This window comes from Puccinia triticina, chromosome 6A, assembly GCF_026914185.1.
Source record: "Puccinia triticina chromosome 6A, complete sequence".
Classification (NCBI taxonomy): Eukaryota; Fungi; Basidiomycota; class Pucciniomycetes; order Pucciniales; family Pucciniaceae; genus Puccinia; species Puccinia triticina.
In genome coordinates, this window is record NC_070563.1 from 1,456,670 (window position 1) to 1,475,454 (window position 18,785).

The following is an 18,785-nucleotide window of genomic DNA, read 5'->3' on the forward strand; positions in this document are numbered from 1 at the left end:
ACTGGAAGAACTCCGGTTAGAAAGCAAAATCTACTCCTGAGTCTTGACATGCATGACACTTTTGTCATAGGAATCCCCCGGTATGTTGGGTGGATGTCTGTTGGGACTTAGTGGCGCTTGGACCCTGGACAAATGACACCGACAATCCAGCAGAGAATGTGCATATGCGCTCGGGGTCCAGCAGGGTTCAGTCCGTCTCTCGGGCAACCTAACGCAATCAACTGACGCGTCAACAGGCGTCAACTCACTTCTCGTCACCCCAAAATGTGTTGTCCCTGGGTTTTCGGCCTGGGCGATGGCAGTCTTCTGATCGCACAGCCGGCAGTTTCCAATTAGAGGAAAGCTCAGACAGGGAAGTAAGTTGAAGAGCATCGCATTCAAATGTATCACGATTAAGGGTTCATGATAATGCCCTTTGATGCGTGAAGGCTGAAGTTGTTGATCAATATCTTACCTATCATTTACACACATCGGCATAGCACCTGCTGCTAATACATCACATGAGACCCTGGGTGGCTCACAGGGGCCAGGGTTGATCAGATCTTGAACCACTTCCCGAAATTCCAATGCCGCTTCTACCTTCTTCTTGGTGCGGAATCCCCGAATATGTAGAGTCATGGTGACTCTGAGGCTGTAGGACCAGAGCAGTACGTACAGCTAATCTGGCAGTCACGAACTCCACGCCCACGGGTGAGCCACCCGTCCTACTGGCCGTGGGCAGGGTCAAGTAGATAAATACCACCCACTTCCTTCATCCATCTTCTCCCTCCTCACCAATTACCCACTACTCGTCCCTCACCGCAGATCTAGTATTGCTCTTACTGCCGCACAAGGCTAACTACTCTCTTTATTGACCCAGCAGAGACTCATTCCTGGACATTTCAATCTCTGCAACAACATCATGCTCAAGAATTCACTCTTCAGTTCCTTGATGGTTGGACTCGTTTGCATGAGTCTTACAGTCTTATCTGCCACCGTTGAAAAACCATCCTCGGCAAAGTATCAGGTAGAATGCACTCAGCGCTGGTCAACTTTAGACGACTACAAGGATCAATACGCCGTTTGTACGTCCGAAGAACTCCCTCTTCCAAGAACTTAGTTTTAATAAGTAATTGTCTTCCCACCGTTGATGTTTCAGCTTGCGACAATCACAACTCAAACACCTGCGACGACAGGACTTGTCACATGGGTGGTCCATCGGGTACCGTTGATGCCAATCCTAGTAAGCGTTAACAACTTCTGTCTCCCAAAAAAAAATCTTGTGCCTTCAGTCCTCTCCTAACTTTCTTCAAAATTGGCTTGGGGTGGTTTAAGTCGGCATGCAGCTCTTCCTTGATCAATGTGCGAAGAGTGATGACCAAGGCAAGAAATTATCCGATCGAAATTACCGAATTTTTTCAAGAGCTTACCAAATCAACCACTCAACGAAGAGTATCCTAGGTACGTTCTCCGCGACCGGCAAACTCCTTAGATCTTCGGACTAACCTCATCGCTTTTTCTACGCGAACCTCGCAGCTTTTGGCTTTGCGCAAAATGATAAAACCTCGAAAGACAGGTTTTTCAATTGTACCTTGGACCAAGCCGCTGGTATTAATACCCGTAGAGTTTGTAAGTTTTCCAACTGGTTGTCAAGTCAGGAGAGAGAGCGAGTAAAACTCAAGTTTAATTCCCTATATCTATCATTTTCGTACACGCGCAGGGTGCGATTCTTGCTCCCTCACATACGCCTCTTAAATGGTTCGCTTTCCCATTCCTTGATCGGTATCCCCGCATAACTACAAACACGAAAAGTACAGATAAATAAATAAACATGAACAAAAAAGAAAAGGTTGTAGCTAAAGTTAGTCTCGCCATGGCTGTTGATCACTAACGTCCAGTCGAGATATGCGGTTCCCTTTTTTCTTTGAATTGTTCCTTCAACATACGGACATTCTATTTGATGTCGACAACATAAACATGTATACTCCCTAGAAATTTACAATCATGAGTTCCTCCAAACCAAAGTGTTCCACCGGCCAGTTTGAATGTTCAACGCTGTCGACATGTTTTCGTGATATTCCGTTGGGACGTTTTTGTTCCGCTGGAATTCAAAGTGGGAGCCTGAGTGTTTCATTCCTAATTGACCAAGAGCATCTGGACAGCATGGTAAATTTCCGTGGGTTTTTGGAATAACCTGGTTGACGAGAATGTTTCCAACCCACGCAACTTACTTGAACCTGTTACCCAGACTCCAGAAGAAGCCAGTACCACAGTATGTTCACTTCCACAGCGGGCGTCAATCACGTCGATAATGTCGCCAGCCTCCCCATTTCCTCCAAGATCAATCAAGATAGGAGTTGTTGTGTCAATCTTTGAGCTCCCGACACCACATTGGCCTTTTCGATTGTGACCAAAAGTGTAAAGTTCGCCACCTTTACCCAGGGCCAGACTGTGGAATAAGCCGCAATCGATGCTTGATAGAGCTGGAAGATTTTCGATCCTCTGAGGTTCATCAACTGAAACCGAACGAGATCCAATTCCTAGTTGGCCGAACCTGTTATCGCCAAAAGTATACAAGGTGGAATGGTAATCGGGATCATCATTTTCCGGTCGATGATTCAGCGTGGAGGGCGTGTGAGTTAGTATAAGGAAGTGTGAAGCACCCGAGGAAAGTTGTATTTCCGTCTGCCCCAGCAGGGAGCTTTCCAACTTGATGGATTTCGGGTTAGAATTGGGTTTGACGCCATCATGACAAAAGTCTAGTAGCTCTTGAAAACCTGGCCACAGTTCGAGATGATGAGATAGTTGCTTTTCTGTTTTCAAATCGAACGTCCGACTACCTTCAGCTGACAAGGCGGCCAAGACTTCTCCATTGTCACTGATCGTAACGGCTTGATAGCGCGGGGAGTTGCCTATTAAATTAAAGTTAATTCTTTCTGGAGACTCATTCGAAGCTTGGGCCTTCATCAAATTGAACGGGTTGATCGTTCCGTCTTTTGCGAGATAACCCAGAATTGTGGTCGTCCCAAGCCATTGTTTTACTTGATCGACCGGATGTTGTATTCGAATATTTTTGACGCTTGATTGATTTTCGCCGTCAAAGCCCCAAATTTCCAGGTAACTTGATTCTGAAGTGCTTTCGCCCGACCTGATTTTGACATTAACACAAACCATCAATAGTCGCAACACCGTATCGTATTCTAGGTGAACACGAACTTGTAATAGTGAACCAGGGTTTGTGAATCGGTCACAAGAAGAACTTCTACCGATGTCTCACTTGGAATCCTCGTGTCCTTCAAGTTTCTTGGATGTCCAATTTTCTTCGTTGAGTTCGTCCTATCATCCGGGTCCAGTTGATGGAATAAATTCGATCCAAACACGCAAACCCAAGGCTCCGTCCTAGCGGCCATGTCGTGTGCTTCCTCTAGTGGGGACCCTGGCCGGTGTGTATCTGGGTGAGTGGGGAGATGCGCGTGCTGCCTTTCGGGGCCTCGGGGATGTGCTCGACACCAAATGCTTGGTCAGCTCAGGCGCTCGAACACAATCAAGCGATGAACTGATTGATCCGATAAACTCTCGTGATATCGCTGACGCACTCGCCAGGTCAAACTTTCTCCATGGTCTGAAGAACACATGTCCACTATTTCTCATCTATTTAAACGGGCTTCCTTTTCCCTGCCAAGTTGAGTATCTCTTCATCTTCTGCCAAAACTGAAAGCCTCGCGATACTCTCGATGGGACTGACCTCATATTCTGGTCGATGTTTAACGGGATCTCAGGTACTTATGCTGCACCTCCCCCGGGATATGTAACACCGCATTGGCCTAGTCTCTATGGCCCTAATTCAGATGGAATTTATCTCTACGTACCTTCAAGTTGAGGATTTTTTGCAGTTTGTCTGATCTAAGTAATCTCTAAAATCACGCTCATCTAATCCTCCGGACCCTTCTTCAATCGCTACATTACTTGATATAGTGCGCTGAACTTTGATTCTCTTACATCCCCTTTTGGTCTCGAACTTACGTATCATGCCCATGGCCGTTCGTTGGCTTTTTCGCGGACACCATAAATCTTTATAGCTATCTGGAAATTCACGTTGTATTGGACTCTGTGAGTTAAACCCAAGTGACACAAACTACCTTGAATCTCAGCGCACTGATTGATACAATTGGTGGATCCATTATTTTCTGATAGACTACTCGAAGGAATTGTGTTCATGGGATGTGGATTGTTTGCAAGCTTTACATTTTGGAGAAGTGGATCGAGGGCCGTGAATAGTAGTAAAAGTGATAAGATGGTGAAAATGGGATTAGGAGGAGTGACGAAGAAGACGAAGATTCGAAGAGGGTCAGCTGGATCGATACACAACCAAGAAGAATGGATCCCATTAAATCGCCACCGGAGAGCCTCATCAATCATCACTACTATCCATCATCCTGCAATACATCTCAACCGCACCAGGAGACCATTCGCCAGTCTATTCATCACCCCTGTTTTTTTCTTAGTCATATACTCATTTTCTGCTGTAATCTCCGGTAGCCTTGTAGGCTGGGCTATCGCGGCTCTATACAACGCCGCTTTCCTGAGAATGTCGACTTGGGTTCCTGCTCTTTGGTCGGCTGGACTCACGCTGATTGTTATTATTAGTTCTTATTCCAATATTTCTACAGTTTTGTGAACTAATCTTCTCAGTCATCCACCATCAGTAATCAACAAAAAAAAAAAAAAAAAAAAAAACAGTGATGACAAGAGTTGTCTCCCCAAAGTCCCGGAGTTGTTTAAACAAGTCTCCAATCACCATGCAGGAAAAATTAACATCAGTTTACTGATCAGTGAGTATGTACTCCCCACGATGACCAGAACAGCCCGGATTGTTCCGACCTCATCGAGGGAGGTACATATTTACTCCCCTCGATGGCTGGTTAGTTCCAGTTATTGAGAGGGGTATATACTCCCCACGATGACCGGAACGACCCGCTTTGTTCCGATCATCAACAAGAGAACTCCCTTCGATAACCGGGTGGATTCGACGCATGCGTTTCATGACTTTTTACAGACTGGAGGACTTCCCTTCGATTTACACGGCCGTGTAAAGTCAGATCTGGCACTTGTAAAGCCAGATCTGACTCACCTTGTAATTTTTAGCTTTAGAAGCTTTTCCGCAGGCTTGAGATGCCAGAATACCTGCCAGATTTACAACCCTCTAGATACCCGGTATAGACCGGCCATCAAGAGGATTCAACCCTCTCGATGCCCGGCATAGACCGGCCATCGAGAGTACGCAACCCTCTAGATGCCCGGTCGAGACCGGTCATCAAGAGTACACAACCCTCTCGATGGCCGGTATAGACCGGTCATCGATCACTCGATGACCGGCCTGTACCTCGAGAGGACACATCCCTCTCGATGGCCGGTACAGACCGGTCATCGAGAGTACAGACCCCTCTCGATGCCCGGTACGGACCGGTCATTGAGAGGGTACAGTGTCCTCTCGATGCCCGGTACAGATGTGTCCCCTCTACCAGTCATCGAGAGGACACATGCCTCTCGATGACCGGTGGGTAGGACATCAAGAGGACACAACGCCGCTCATCGAGAGGACTCAAGCCTCTCGATGGCCGGTACAGATGTACCCCCTCGATGACCGGTCTGTACCGGCCATCGAGAAGTTTGTGTCCTCTCGATGACCGGGACAGATCTACCAGAGGGTGGTGCCCTCTCTCTCGATGGCCGGTCTGTACCGGCCATCGAGAGGGATGTGTCCTCTCGAGGTACAGGCCGGTCATCGAGTGGGCTATGTCCTCGCGATGACCGGTCTATACCGGCCATCGAGAGGGTTGTGTACTCTCGATGGCCGGTCTCGACCGGGCATCTAGGGGGTTGCGTTATCTCGATGGCCGGTCTATACCGGGCATCAAGGTTGCGTACTCTCGATGGCCGGTATAGACCGGGTATCGAGAGGGTTGAATCCTCTCGATGACCGGTACAGACCGGGCATCAAGGTTGCGTACTCTCGATGGCCGGTCTGTACCGGGCATCGAGAGGGTTGAGTCCCCTCGACGATCGGTCTGTACCGGGCATCGAGAGGGTTGTGTACTCTGGATGGCCGGTACAGACCAGCTATCGGGAGGGTTGTGTACGCTTGCGCGAATGTAGCCAAAGAAAGTCGGAATTAAATTCATTGTAACTTTGACAACCAGATGGAAAAAAAGAACGACAAAAAAAAAGCAGAGAAAGTATGTAATAATCCAACACATCTTGATTAAGATAAATGATTAGCAGTGCATGTAACTAGGATACGTGATTAGCAGTGAAGACACAATTGTAAAATGCAATGATCAAACGGAGTGACAACAGAGGCGAATGACACAGGGAGTAACCCAAACAATTACAAGTATGAAGGCCGAAGGACGGGCAGATCTTGTCCTAGATGGAAGGACAGTCGGATCGTCCTTGTCGAATCGCTCCTTGAACCGCGCCACCATATAACCAGCCCTGCCTTCCTACGACTCGCCCTACAATCGGTTCCATCTTACTTTCGCCTCGCCCTCCAATCGCTGCCGTGTAACCATTCCACCAACTCTCTCCCTGCACGCTGTAATGTATCATCCATTACCTGATTTGCTTCCTCGGAGCCAGCATATTGGCATTCTCGAGCATCCCCACGAGCTCGAAAAGACGTTCTTTAAATAGAATCATAGATAGCTCGTCCGAATTACCGATGAACGCTTTTGAGTGCGCCTTGGCTTTCAGCAGCCCATCGATCCGCTTCAGCGCCGCCCAGCCAACCTCTGCGAGCTCACAAACCAACACAGCCATCTCCGCACCATTGAGTCCAGAAGTGTCCGCAACGCCTGGGAACGAGGATGCCATTGTGTGACAGATTCCTGGGACACGTTCTTCAACCATTCGCAAAAGGGAGTAGCACACGAGCTGAAACTCATGCATCCGTGACGTCGAGGATCGTTTGGCCATCTCCTTGCGGTCCATTTTTTTCTTGAGGACTTCTTTCACCCGGTCGAAGGCAACGGTGGCGGACTTGAGTGAGTTCTTGATTCTGCCATCGCGGGTCAGCGGTTCGATGAGTAATACTGATGTGGCAATAGATGAGCTGGGTTGATTGTCTGGGATTCTGCTAGGCTCGATGTATGGGGTTCTGGAAGCATCCGAGAGTAGTCCCGGGTGGGCGGTGGCAAACTCAGCACAAGGCATCCGGTCTACGCAGACTCTCTTGGGAAAGCCAGTGTTGCGGGGCGAGAACGCCTCGTCGTTGGATCGTTTGGGGGCGGCGGCTTTGGACAAGGTCGAGCTGCTAAGGACCTCTACCTCTGAGTCACTGTCGACGGAGATAGGAGGGTGGCGCTGTTGGGTAATCGGGGCCTTCTCCACAACCAGTAACTTGTACTCCCGCGCCAGGTAGTACATGTGTTTACACGCACTACCGTGGCGAGTGAAGTGGGGACAGTCGCAGCGAATCAGCCGCCCCTCGGCAACACCAGTTGGCTGCTCAAAACCGACCCGGTATACATGTAAAGACGGGGTCGAGAAACTACCAATTGTGAACTGCCAAATCATGTTAACTAGTTGATACGCAGATAAGGCCATAGAAAATAAATACTCACATGGTTTGCAAACCTGCACACCTTAGCTCCAATTAGCTCCAAGTAGCCTTTGGCAATAGCGTCTGCGCGGCGCTTCGCCTTCTGTTGAAATCGGTTAGTAGTTTGCTTGACAAATCCGGTGTTCACCTGGCATGTTTTTCGACTGTATTTGGGCTCCACAACCTCACAGAATATCTGTATCACTTCGTCGATTCGAAGTCGTGTAGATGGCTTGAGGTATCGGGACTTGAGGACGTTATGCCATGCTTCGACATAATTATTGGTGTTGATACCTTGGTATGCGGTCTTTCCGGCAAAACAAAGATGTGAGTATGGAAAGTTGTTTCAGGTGGAGAGACTTGAGGTACTTACTGTTCGGTAAAACTTGGACCAATGCTGGATGTGCGTGTACCATTGCGAGTCGACATAATCTGCGAATGCCGGCCGTACTTGCCTCCACTTACTGAGGAAGATCATCATTCGGCTATCTGGATATGTGCTAGAATACAGTACTTGTTGGAAATCCTCCACAGCCTCAAGCGATCGCCTTCCCAAGTAGACCAGCGCTTTGGCCTTGACGGCCTTGATGACGTGGAAGACGCACCAGAAATGTAGCGGTGCTTGATCCATCAGGTACTCAAACAATAACGAGACTGCAGTCTTGATTGCCTGAGCGCAGTCACTCATGATAGAATGGGGGATCAGCCCAGAGGACCGATGCAGCCAGGTGAGAATCTGTTCAATTGGCTCGCTGACAGGTCAAATGGCGAGTCAGATACATATTCAGAGCGTACAAGTGATTGGCTGAGAAAGTGGCTTACATCGCAAGGGAGCCTGTAAAGGCCCAGCATACAGGAAGACCCATGCCCGTCACCGCGTTTCGGATCATTACTGTGTACAAGCTTGCCTTCCGACCTTGCGACAGGAAGCAATTGTTGACAGTGTTGTGTGTTGCGTCAACCAAGAGCATTGTTGTACCGTGCGCCAGCATCATCTTCCGTTGCCAGGGTGATTGGATGCAAAACAAGAACGCCTCCGAATCGGCGATAACCGGAGCAAAGGTATGCCACCCGAGACTTTTCAGGTGAACTTCCCAGAGGGACAGTGATTTGAAAACATCATGATCCTTCCGAGCATCGTTAGGCCTACGTGTTTTGATCAGGTGGCGGACAAGGTCAGCGGTGACACCATTGGCCTCTGGGACAGCCGCACCGGTCTCGCAGAGCTAGTTTTTTGGGTCAGGTACCACTGATCAGGATGGGCATATACCTTGCATAATGATGACAATAGGCACTTACATCATCCAGGTCTTGCGACAAAAGTAAGTCTTGAATCTTATCCCACCCAAGTCCTGAGTCGACTCGGTCGCAAGCCCAGTCGTAGACAGCCTTTGAGATCCGAGTGTGCTTCATATTGTCAGCGGTGTTGAGCTGATGAGAGTGCCTCCAGAACCACTCAACCCGTAGCGTATCAGTGGCAAGGTGCAGCGAGATGTTGAACTTTGCCTCGCAGCCGCATTTCCGTCCGGATTCGGCTTTGTGAGAATTGAGTGGAGCTACGTGGTGACCTTTTCGGGGGCAAATATAGAAAAGTTTCCACTTATACGTCGGGGGTCGACCTGCGTTTGACTTCTTTTCTCCTGGGACTTTTGGGGGTATGCAATTCTCCAATGTCCATCGGACAGTGGCCTGCATGGCAACAGCGAAGGCAAAAGCGTCCACCATGGTGCGGCCGGGTATTGTAAAGCAGTACGGATGTGTATCAAATGCCGGGGGGGCACCGCCGAGCCATCGGACCATTCGAAGGGTGCAGGGTGGCAATTTGATGCCATGGGGGACAAGAACTTCTTGTGTAGTTGGCTTGGGGACAACATCTTCAATGTTGGGGATCATGGGATATGCATTGTCCAACGGTTTTGCGGACCTGGGGACCATTGTCTGGCTTTGTATGTTGGATTGTCTCATCAATGAGTTTGTGATCTGACTCATGCACGGGCTGATAAAAGTTTGGGGATCAGATGAATTTGAGAGAGAAGCAAAGAGTTAGTGGTGTTACTAAGCACGCGGACTGGTAAAATTTGGGGATGGGATGGGGGTTGGGCTTACTGGTCTTATTGGGTGGGCGGACCGGGATCTTGTGGATGAGGTTGAATGGATTAAGATGAGCAGGCTTGTTAAGTCGCAGTCTCGAGTAAGTTGAGAATAGAGAGGCCAGGCGGCAGAGGGGGGGTTCAATGAAGATATGTAGAAGGTTGGAAGTGGGTGCAGTCGATGCTGTGACCAAATCACTAGGTGTTTATCTCGAGGTAAGTTTTGGCCTGCAAGGGTTGAAGGGAAAACTGTGATTGGTGCAAATTCAACAAGATTTGGTGAATGTTGATGACCTGATGCAAAGATAACAAAACTAAATATGTGATGCTTCGAGCTTGAAATGCAATTTGTTGTTTATAAGTGAGGCCAAATATGAATACCAAGAATTAGGAAAAAATTAGGATGGCACCGGGCCAAGAGCAATGTGAGTATCTGGTGGGGGAAGGATCCGTTGAGGATGCCGTCCCTTATATGGGGCTCTCACTTTTGTGGCCCTCCATGGGGAGACTTGACTTCACACTTTACGAGCTTGGCAGCGCGGGCGGATATGCGCGGCTGGGTGATGTGGTTGTGATGCTCATCGTAACACCTCCAAACAGGAGATCCCCTTTAATTAAGCTTTGCGGTTTAGTATGTAAAACTTGTTTTTTTCTTAGTTCCGGTAGCTATAGGGGTGCTCCGATTTGGGAATTACTTTGGGTTTATTCGCGGCACCTCCTATGCATAGTTCAGCCCTTCTTCACACAGTTTCTATAAAAACTGTGACAATTGGGACTGCATTGAGGAAGTATCTTACATGGGGTTCTACATACAAGGACACACATTTTTCATCTAAACAGACTTACAGTAATTCTCTCTGTGGTGACCAGAAGTACCATTTAGAGTCTCAAAAAGTCTATGGAACATGATTTAAAACAAAAAAAAGGGTAATGGAAAATCTGGGCATGGAAATTTCTCAAAAAAAGACCACAATTGTTGCACATTTGGCCACTGAATCTTATTGAATTTCGATCATTTTATTCAATCCGCACAACTATTCAATAACATATGCAAAACAAAATGCCACGTCGGCCCCTCAAATAAAACTCGGATCAAGCCCGGCGCCAGTTTTCCTTTCTTTAGTCAATCAATCAAATAAATCAAAATAACTAAAGAAAGGAAAACTGTTTCCGTTCTCGTTGACTCAAATTTGTTGTTGTGCCGTTTCTCACTTCACTCTGACTAATACTGAATCTTATCAGATTCTTTTATTCTCCAAATCTTCATCATTGTTGGGCATACTTAAACACCCAACAAATCATCAAATCTTCAGGTCCTTGTCAATGATCCCTCCAAAAATGATAAATCTGGTTTCTCTAGCTACTGCCAGTGTCTGCAACAACGCAAGTGGGGCCAAGATAGAACGAGGGTGACAACAGGAAGAAGTGACCTATTTTCTGTGATGCAATCTCAAGGTCAGTTGGGACCACCAAGAGAAAATAGGATATGGTTCAAATTTTCACACAGGATTAGATGACTTCCCATCAAGATCTGTGAGCCTTGCAGAAGTGGTATAGAACCCAAAAAGCTAGATTTCCCTGCAAAAATCTAGACTTTTTGGGTCTAAAACCACATCTGTGGGGGTCCCAGATTGAACGGGAAGTCATCCATTTTTCTTTGAAAAAACTTACCAGACCACTGGGGGCAGAATTGGTGAGCTGTGGTGCAGAATGATGGTTAGCTTGGATTCAAAAGTGTGAGGATATGTATGAAATTTGAAGGCATGTATTTGAAACAACATACCTTCATGGTATCAATCATCTGATTATTACAGCACACTGCCACCAAACTGTCTGTGTTGGGAGACAAATCCGCATTTGTTTTGCAGTTGAATGGAGTCCCAGGTTTTTCTATAAACGCAAAGCTCACTGTGATCATAAAAGTGGAGTGATAGACAAAACAACGGCAGGTTATTTTATAATAATTTTCAAGCGAGGAAATTGAGCCTATGCAGGCCTTTTGTTTGTGTGCAACTTAGACTTACCTGCAAAAAACCCTCTACTTGTGCCAGTTTGTCTTTGTGTGATACACATCGCATAAGGCTGATCCGGTGATACACATGGCTTTGCGATTTTTGGAAGGAAGGTTCCTTTGCCTTCAACAGCTTGAACCTGGAGCCTGATCGCCAACAGAACTGAGAGAAAACTTATAGAAAACTGCATTGTTTGAGTGTGCTAGCGGGGATGGTCTAGTCAATGAGATTGATACTATTCAGACGTATATTTGGGCAATTTTAGTCGTGGAGAATTAAAGTATGTAGGTACTTCTGTAGCTTTTATATTGTACGTAATTGTTGACGGTGTACCTACATAGATAGTTGGGATGGTTGTAGAACACTCAGCTTTTTATACCGCAACTTGCAATGCCTGGAAGTCAGTTACCCCTGGTAACAAAATGGCCACTATGTATATCTCCCTTTCTTGTGTCCTTGTTTACGGAGCTCATGACAACCTGGAAACACCCCCAACTGATTGGTTAGAAGCATCGTAGGCTTCGGTCCAACCTCTTACGTTGTGTATGGAGTGATAGATACCGCCGGCGTCGAGCAACATTTTCTTTTGATGATTGTTGAAAGCTTCGTCGGGTCCAAGTCAAATCTCCATGGTGTACTGTCGAGCAAGTATGCGATTCCCTGAACCAAACATTTTAGGAAAAGCAATCCACGATCTACAGTTGAATGGATTTGTTGTTCAAGGGGGTCGCATCCTCACGATGAACAAGAAAAATTGCTGCCATAACGGCAAAATATTTGTGCTACACAGAACACCGCAAGTGGAATGAAGCAGTAAAATTGGAGTTTTTTTTCACTGAACGACAACCGAGTCATCTACAAGGGAAAGAAAAAGGTAGCGACAAGCACGATGAATGAAGGCAACATCAACGAAGTACGGCTTTGACGGGCTTTTGATCAATCATGAAATCTGTAGTTTGGGCGCTTGCTTGCAGGGGGCTTGCTGGGTTTTTCGGTTTTGAATATTCAATTGGAAATTCTGACCGTTGAAACTCCCGCAGAAAATCCCAAAACGCGTGCGGCCACCTCCAAAACCAACTCAACGTCGATACATCATGGCCATCGCCAAACCAGTCCAGGGTAAGCAACCAACACTCACATAGATACATTGCCTTCATACGTCTCATCGAACTGACAATAATAGCACGACTATTTTACTCCCTCCAAACTAAACCGATTTGACTCTCTGCTCAGATATCACAACATCAAATATCAATGAAGAAGTAAATGAAATTCATAAATCCAAGAAGCAGAAACATCGTAAAGACAAACCATGGGATACCGACGACATCGACCACTGGAAGATCGAACCGTTTGAATTGGAGAAAGATAAAATCAAACCGTTCACCGAAGAATCTAGTTTTGCGACCCTGTTTCCGAAATACCGCGAAGTTTATCTGAAAGAGATCTGGAGCCACTTAACCAAGATCCTCGAACAGCATGTGAGTAGCACTCTACATACCGTTCCACGTACTGTCAGATTGCTTAAGAGGTTTGGTTGGACCATCTGAACATCTCATCGCACATTGTCTAGGGTGTAGCATGTGTACTGAATCTTGTGGAGGGGTCCATGACCGTCAAAACTACCCGAAAAACCGTCGACCCATACATCATCCTCAAAGCTCGAGATTTGATCAAACTCCTAGCAAGAAGTGTTCCAATCACTCAGGTACGCGCGTACTCGCCCTATCCAGCTTTGTGTTCTGAACATTTCCGAGTAAACTGAAATTTGGTTCCTTTTCCACAAATTTTCAATCAACAGGCTGTTAAAATTCTGGATGACAATGTAGCTTGTGATGTGATCAAGATTGGCAACATCATCCGAAATAAAGAAAGATTTGTTAAGCGACGCCAGCGGATCTTAGGCCCATCGGGCAGCACACTCAAGGTTCTTATTCTGATCGGCTATCCCAGTTATTTTGACTGCCAGGTCTAAATGTAGTATCCTCGAGAATGCTTACTGAAAGTCGTTCCTTGAATTTAGGCAATCGAACTTCTTACAGATTGTTATTTGTTGGTTCAAGGCACCACAGTCTCCGCAATGGGACCTTATAAAGGTTTGAAAATGGTCCGAAGGATCGTTATCGATTGCATGAAAAACATACATCCGATATATCATATCAAAGTAAGCTGAGGGAGCGACGAACAAACGTCTCATTGACCTCAAAAGTGTTTATTTTACTCACTTCTATTTCGCAGAGGTATTAATGCAACTCTTGCGATTTTTTTTTTTTTTTCGCTAGGAACTGATGATTAAACGCGAGTTGGCCAAGAATCCCAAACTAGCCGAAGAGAATTGGGATCGATTTCTACCAAATTTTACCAAGAGGAAGCGGGCTAAACAGGCCAAAGCGGCCAAGTTATCTGAACAGCAGCCGGCCGTCGAACGACCGATTCAAGATACCTCCCAAGCTGCGGCTTTCCGATCAGAGCAAGCTAAACAAAAGTCGATGCAAGAAAAGAAGAAGAAATACACCCCATTCCCCCCACCTCAGATGCCCAGAAAGGTGAGTCGGAACGACCAACCAAGTCACATGCGTCTCTATTCTGACTTCACTCTCACCTCCCGGCCCACCTTGATTAATACAGATCGACTTGGAGCTAGAATCGGGCGAGTATTTCAAGAAGAAAGCGCGGACAAAGGGTGACCGAACTGATGATGCTAAGAAGGCAGAGGGGCGAGAACTCGTTAGTAGCTTGAAGAAGCTGAACAAGGGTCAGGATAAACCGCCGGTTGAGGAGTCGAGGGTCAACCCGATCTTGACCGAAAAACTGAAAGAAAGAAAGAGGAAGTTTGTTTCTGAGGACAGTGCTCCTGCCGAGCCGTGATTGACTGGACCTTTCTTTCTCTCTTATCTCCTTCCCCTGTATTTCTCTAATCTTTCCGTTCTGTCGAGTACTTTCATTTTCCTCCCTGTCCAATAAAACCAAGATCCTCATCACGAGAGTTCATTTTTTATCCCCCTGTTCAAATGAAATTGCGGCGTTCCACGGCCATGGTCACCGAAAAAGTCACCTTGCTGAATAGGCAACCACTGAATCCGTGATCTTCATACCAAATGGGTAAAACTCTCTACGGATGAGTGGGCTGTTCCATTCCAAGTTGGAAGGGTAATTCTGCGATATAACGCGTTTGCTTTCTGGTTTTTTTTTTTCGACAAAGGGTGCAAGACCCAACGTTGTTGTGGTTGGCCACGAAACCAAACTACCAACTACATACGTCGATGCAATCTCCTTGCTACATGAACAATTCATGGGTGTTGGAGAACTTCGTAGGCCGTTGCTTTAAGTTTTGAGACTTATGGGACATGTAAAAAAGAAGTTATACTGTAAGCAGTTATTTTCCTACTAAGCCCTCCATGTACCCCTTATATCCCATGTTCTGATGCAATAACATTGTTCAGAATTTAATCGTATGAATATTATCTAACATTAAAGTATTCCTGAAGTTTTTAGACTGTTTGGGCATGAAAGAAAAAAGGTATACAGTTAGAAGTCATTTTCCTACTAATTCCACAGCGCACCCCTTATAACACATGTTCTGATGACACAATATTTCTAGAAATTTCAAGGATTTCAGTTTATGCATAATTCTCTGCACTATCAAATTTTTATGCATGTGGTGCATGGGAAGAAAAATTTATGAATGTGCCGGATAATAAGTACCTTATGAGGAGATATGACCAAAAGCTGACACACCCTCAAAACTAACTTCTGTTTATGGGGTACTGCCCAGAAGCTAAATATTCTTAGAGGATTTATTTAACTCAGTTCTGTGAAATTTTGGGGCACTTTGGGGCACAATAGCTAAGGATTTGGTAACATTCCTTTGGAGGGAATCTGCCAAATTACAACCACAGTAGCACATGCCCAAAATTGCCCCGGACCAATTTTGAGTCCTGGCGGTGCAGACATCAAAATATGGTCTTCCCAACTTCTGCGATGTTTGCGAGTCAGAAAATTAATTTTTGGGAGTCAATTTTTCAACCCCCTTTATTTTTATGTTTGTAGTTTGTTCTTTCCAGTACTTGTTTCTATGGAGCCAAGTTCTGTAGAGGATGTGGCAATCTTAACAACTAGGGACAATGAGGTGTGATGTGGGTTTGTGGGGTGAATGGGGTGCAACCATTTTTCAGGTTGATTCAATTGGGTAACGGGTATTGAAAATTGAAGAGTTTTATACATGTTAAGAGGACAACTAATAAGTGGGTTGAAGGTTGAATGGGGGGTGTGTAGTTTTAGTGGCAGTGGCCAGGGGTTGGGTCCACCAGGATTCAAACTAAGGTTGCAACCCGGGCCTCCGGGCTTGGGTATGGCTCTCCCGAGATCCGAACCTGGCATATCCGGCTCTGATGCCGGGCATCCGTTGGATCTTGTAATTTTTTTGAAATTTCAGGCACCTGTGGGCTTTTAAAGTGTACATGGGATCCCTGATCATCCCTGGTTCACCGCAGCTCCAATTGATCTCATCCAATGCCTCCAAAACACCCTGCCAAAGAAGTGGAGTCCAGCTCTGACTCAGATATCGTCATCTCTGCTTGATGCTGCTTGATCCACAAATTAAAACAAACACACTCACTCCTGAAGCCCTTGAGTTGATGAACCTGGACAAGCAAATTCATTCTTTGGCAGTTTAAGGAAGAAGCCAAGAAATTTAGTCTCAATAACTACAGTAAAGACAAAAACAAACACAACAATGAGCCTATCCCTAGAAACACCTTGAAAGCTTATATTTTCAAGAAAAAAAAATGAGTCTCTTCAATTGATGAAGAGATCAAAGACTATCTCAACTCGGAATGCAAGGATGAATCATTGTAAGACTCAAAAGTGGTTGTGAAACCCTTTTGCTGAATGTAGAAGGGGATGATGGAGGTGCAAACTCTGCCCTTCTATACTATCAGATGAAGTGCAGAAATGGGGTCAGAAGACTGCATGCAGCTGCCAGGGGTGCATAAATAAAGGGGGGACATGTCAAATACAGGAGAAATGGGGTTGGTCCCCTAACTCAGCCTCTCAAGCCATGTTGCCCAGAAGACGTCAAAATGGCCAATTCTCCAAGGATCCTGCAAATCTCCACGTAAATTTCCCATTTCACAGGTTGAAAAATTGACAAAAAGCACTTTTCATGTCAAAATTATCTGGGGACAGATGATAAGTTGGGGAAGGATGTGGTAGACAGAAATGTGGAAAAATAAAAAGTTTTTTTTATGCCACATAAGTACTCATACTAGGCCTCAAGATACCACCAAATGGATTCTATGGCCAATCTCACCCCTAGTCACCACTGGAAGCACCCCTGGGCCCCCTCTAGTGTGGAAGTTACACCTCATGGACATCTATCACACAGCCAGCCCCAGTAACCCAGCTGTCACCTGCCTCAACCCAATTTTCACAGTAGTACACTTATACAAATCACAGGATACAAGCATACATCTCCCTTTCAGGCTACACTCATTACATATTAGCTAAATACACTCATTTATATACATAGTATGACATCATTTACACTGTTTCTGCAGCCTCAGACTTTGTGTATACACTAATTTAGAGATGGCCCCAGCGAACCCGTTGCGGGTACCTGCTATCCGCTGGCGGGTAACCGCCAGCGGGTGTGCATGTCTGAGATTCCAGGAAAAAGTGGGCGGGTACCCGGATAATTCAACCCACACCCGCCTGCACCCGCCCACCGCTTCAACCAGAAAGCCTGATCCCTTCCGGTTGCCAAAGTTTTACAGCCTTGGCAGCCAGAAAAACCCACCTGGTCGCCAAGGACACACAACCTCATCGACCAGGAGGGATTCCTTCCGGTCACCGGGGCTGTATCTTGGCGACCAGAAGGAAAAAATCCTACCGGTCGCAGAGGTTACAAAACCTTGGCGACCAGGAGGATACTATATTGGTCACAAAGGTTGTAAAACCTCAGCAACCAAGAGGAAATGGTCTTGGTTGCAGAGGTTAAATAACCTCAGCGCGCGACCACCAGGTAACCTCCTGTTTGCAGAGGTTACCTCGCCAACCAGAAGGCAAGCTCTTGGTTGCCAAGGTAACCTTGGCAACCAGAAGCTAACCTCCTGGTTGCTGAAGCCACCTCGGCGACCAGAAGACAACCTCCTGGTCGCTCAAGTTACCTTGGCAACCAGAAGGAAACCTCCTGGTTGTCAAAGTTACCTTGGCAGCCAGAAGGAAACCTCCTGGTTGCACTAGAGGTCTTATTGCAACCAGAACGGCTTCCTTCTGGTTGCCAAGGTCATCCCTCTTTGACCAAAAGGGGTCCCTTCTGGTTGCCGAGATGAGTTTCAAGGGGCGGGTATCCGCCCAGGCTGGTGGCTACCCGCCAACAAGTGCGGATGCGGGTGCAGATGTCAGGATCCAGTCAAAACAGGCTGCGGGTACCCGGGTGTGACGGAGCCATCTCTACACTAATTACCCCTGTATGACAGCTCATGCAGTCTACTGTCACCTTATGCATGCGTTAGAATGTTCTGTTGTATATTCTGACATCATGTATGCACCCCTGGCATGTTTAGATGAACATATCCTCAAGGAAAAAATAAAGGCCAGGATACATGTAAAAACCGGTGTGCACACCATGAGCTGTTGGCGTATGGGCCCAGGCATGCCAAGAAAATTGTTGTGTCTGGGGCTGAACACCAATATTTATGAAAATCTACTTCTTGTGTGCCATGCAGAGTCTGTGGATGCTACACAAGTGGCATCCATGAACTGCACCTGCCAACAAATCATGGACTGGAGGGGTTTTTTCCAGTCAACATTAAGGGATGTATGCATGTCCCCTTAACCGCAGGAAAACCCTCTGGTGACCATTTGACGGGGTGTGTACTGTATTTTTATTTTTTGTACTGAATATCTCTTCTGTACGGAGAGCGCTCCGTGCGGGTCCCCTGGACCTCCGTTCGAGTGGCTTTGTTAAGCTATGTAGATGCGATGCAATGCACAATATCGGGCTGTATTGACGATGCGATACGGCCCGATATCAATGCCCGCATCGCATCAGTTTCACTATTGGCCGACTCCAACGCCTTCATAGTCAAGACATACATACAT

At 46.5% G+C, this 18,785-nt stretch overlaps 5 protein-coding genes across 5 annotated transcripts; 3 read left to right on the forward strand and 2 right to left on the reverse strand.

Moving 5' to 3' along the window:
- Positions 1-901: 901 nt before the first annotated feature.
- Positions 902-1,734, forward strand: PtA15_6A182 (uncharacterized protein; the record flags this gene model as incomplete). Its single annotated transcript, XM_053169860.1, has 5 exons — positions 902-1,064; positions 1,139-1,222; positions 1,315-1,440; positions 1,516-1,608; positions 1,700-1,734. The coding sequence occupies 5 exons, from the start codon at positions 902-904 to the stop codon at positions 1,732-1,734; spliced, it is 501 nt and encodes a 166-aa protein (XP_053021109.1).
- A 247-nt stretch (positions 1,735-1,981) lies between these two features.
- PtA15_6A183 (uncharacterized protein) lies at positions 1,982-3,389 on the reverse strand (the record flags this gene model as incomplete). The annotated part of the gene is made up of 3 exons (XM_053169861.1): positions 1,982-2,133; positions 2,211-3,127; positions 3,196-3,389. 3 exons carry the CDS (start codon positions 3,387-3,389, stop codon positions 1,982-1,984), a joined length of 1,263 nt encoding a protein of 420 aa, XP_053021110.1.
- Positions 3,390-3,612: 223 nt separating this feature from the next.
- PtA15_6A184 (uncharacterized protein) lies at positions 3,613-4,657 on the forward strand (the record flags this gene model as incomplete). Its single annotated transcript, XM_053169862.1, has 4 exons — positions 3,613-3,661; positions 3,759-3,854; positions 4,059-4,089; positions 4,174-4,657. The coding sequence occupies 4 exons, from the start codon at positions 3,613-3,615 to the stop codon at positions 4,655-4,657; spliced, it is 660 nt and encodes a 219-aa protein (XP_053021111.1).
- A 1,934-nt stretch (positions 4,658-6,591) lies between these two features.
- On the reverse strand, positions 6,592-9,514 carry PtA15_6A185 (uncharacterized protein; the record flags this gene model as incomplete). Its single annotated transcript, XM_053169863.1, has 2 exons — positions 6,592-7,315; positions 9,504-9,514. The coding sequence occupies 2 exons, from the start codon at positions 9,512-9,514 to the stop codon at positions 6,592-6,594; spliced, it is 735 nt and encodes a 244-aa protein (XP_053021112.1).
- Positions 9,515-12,775: 3,261 nt separating this feature from the next.
- PtA15_6A186 (uncharacterized protein) lies at positions 12,776-14,549 on the forward strand (the record flags this gene model as incomplete). Its single annotated transcript, XM_053169864.1, has 7 exons — positions 12,776-12,800; positions 12,915-13,162; positions 13,255-13,389; positions 13,483-13,608; positions 13,705-13,845; positions 13,964-14,227; positions 14,310-14,549. 7 exons carry the CDS (start codon positions 12,776-12,778, stop codon positions 14,547-14,549), a joined length of 1,179 nt encoding a protein of 392 aa, XP_053021113.1.
- Between the last annotated feature and the right edge of the window lie 4,236 nt (positions 14,550-18,785).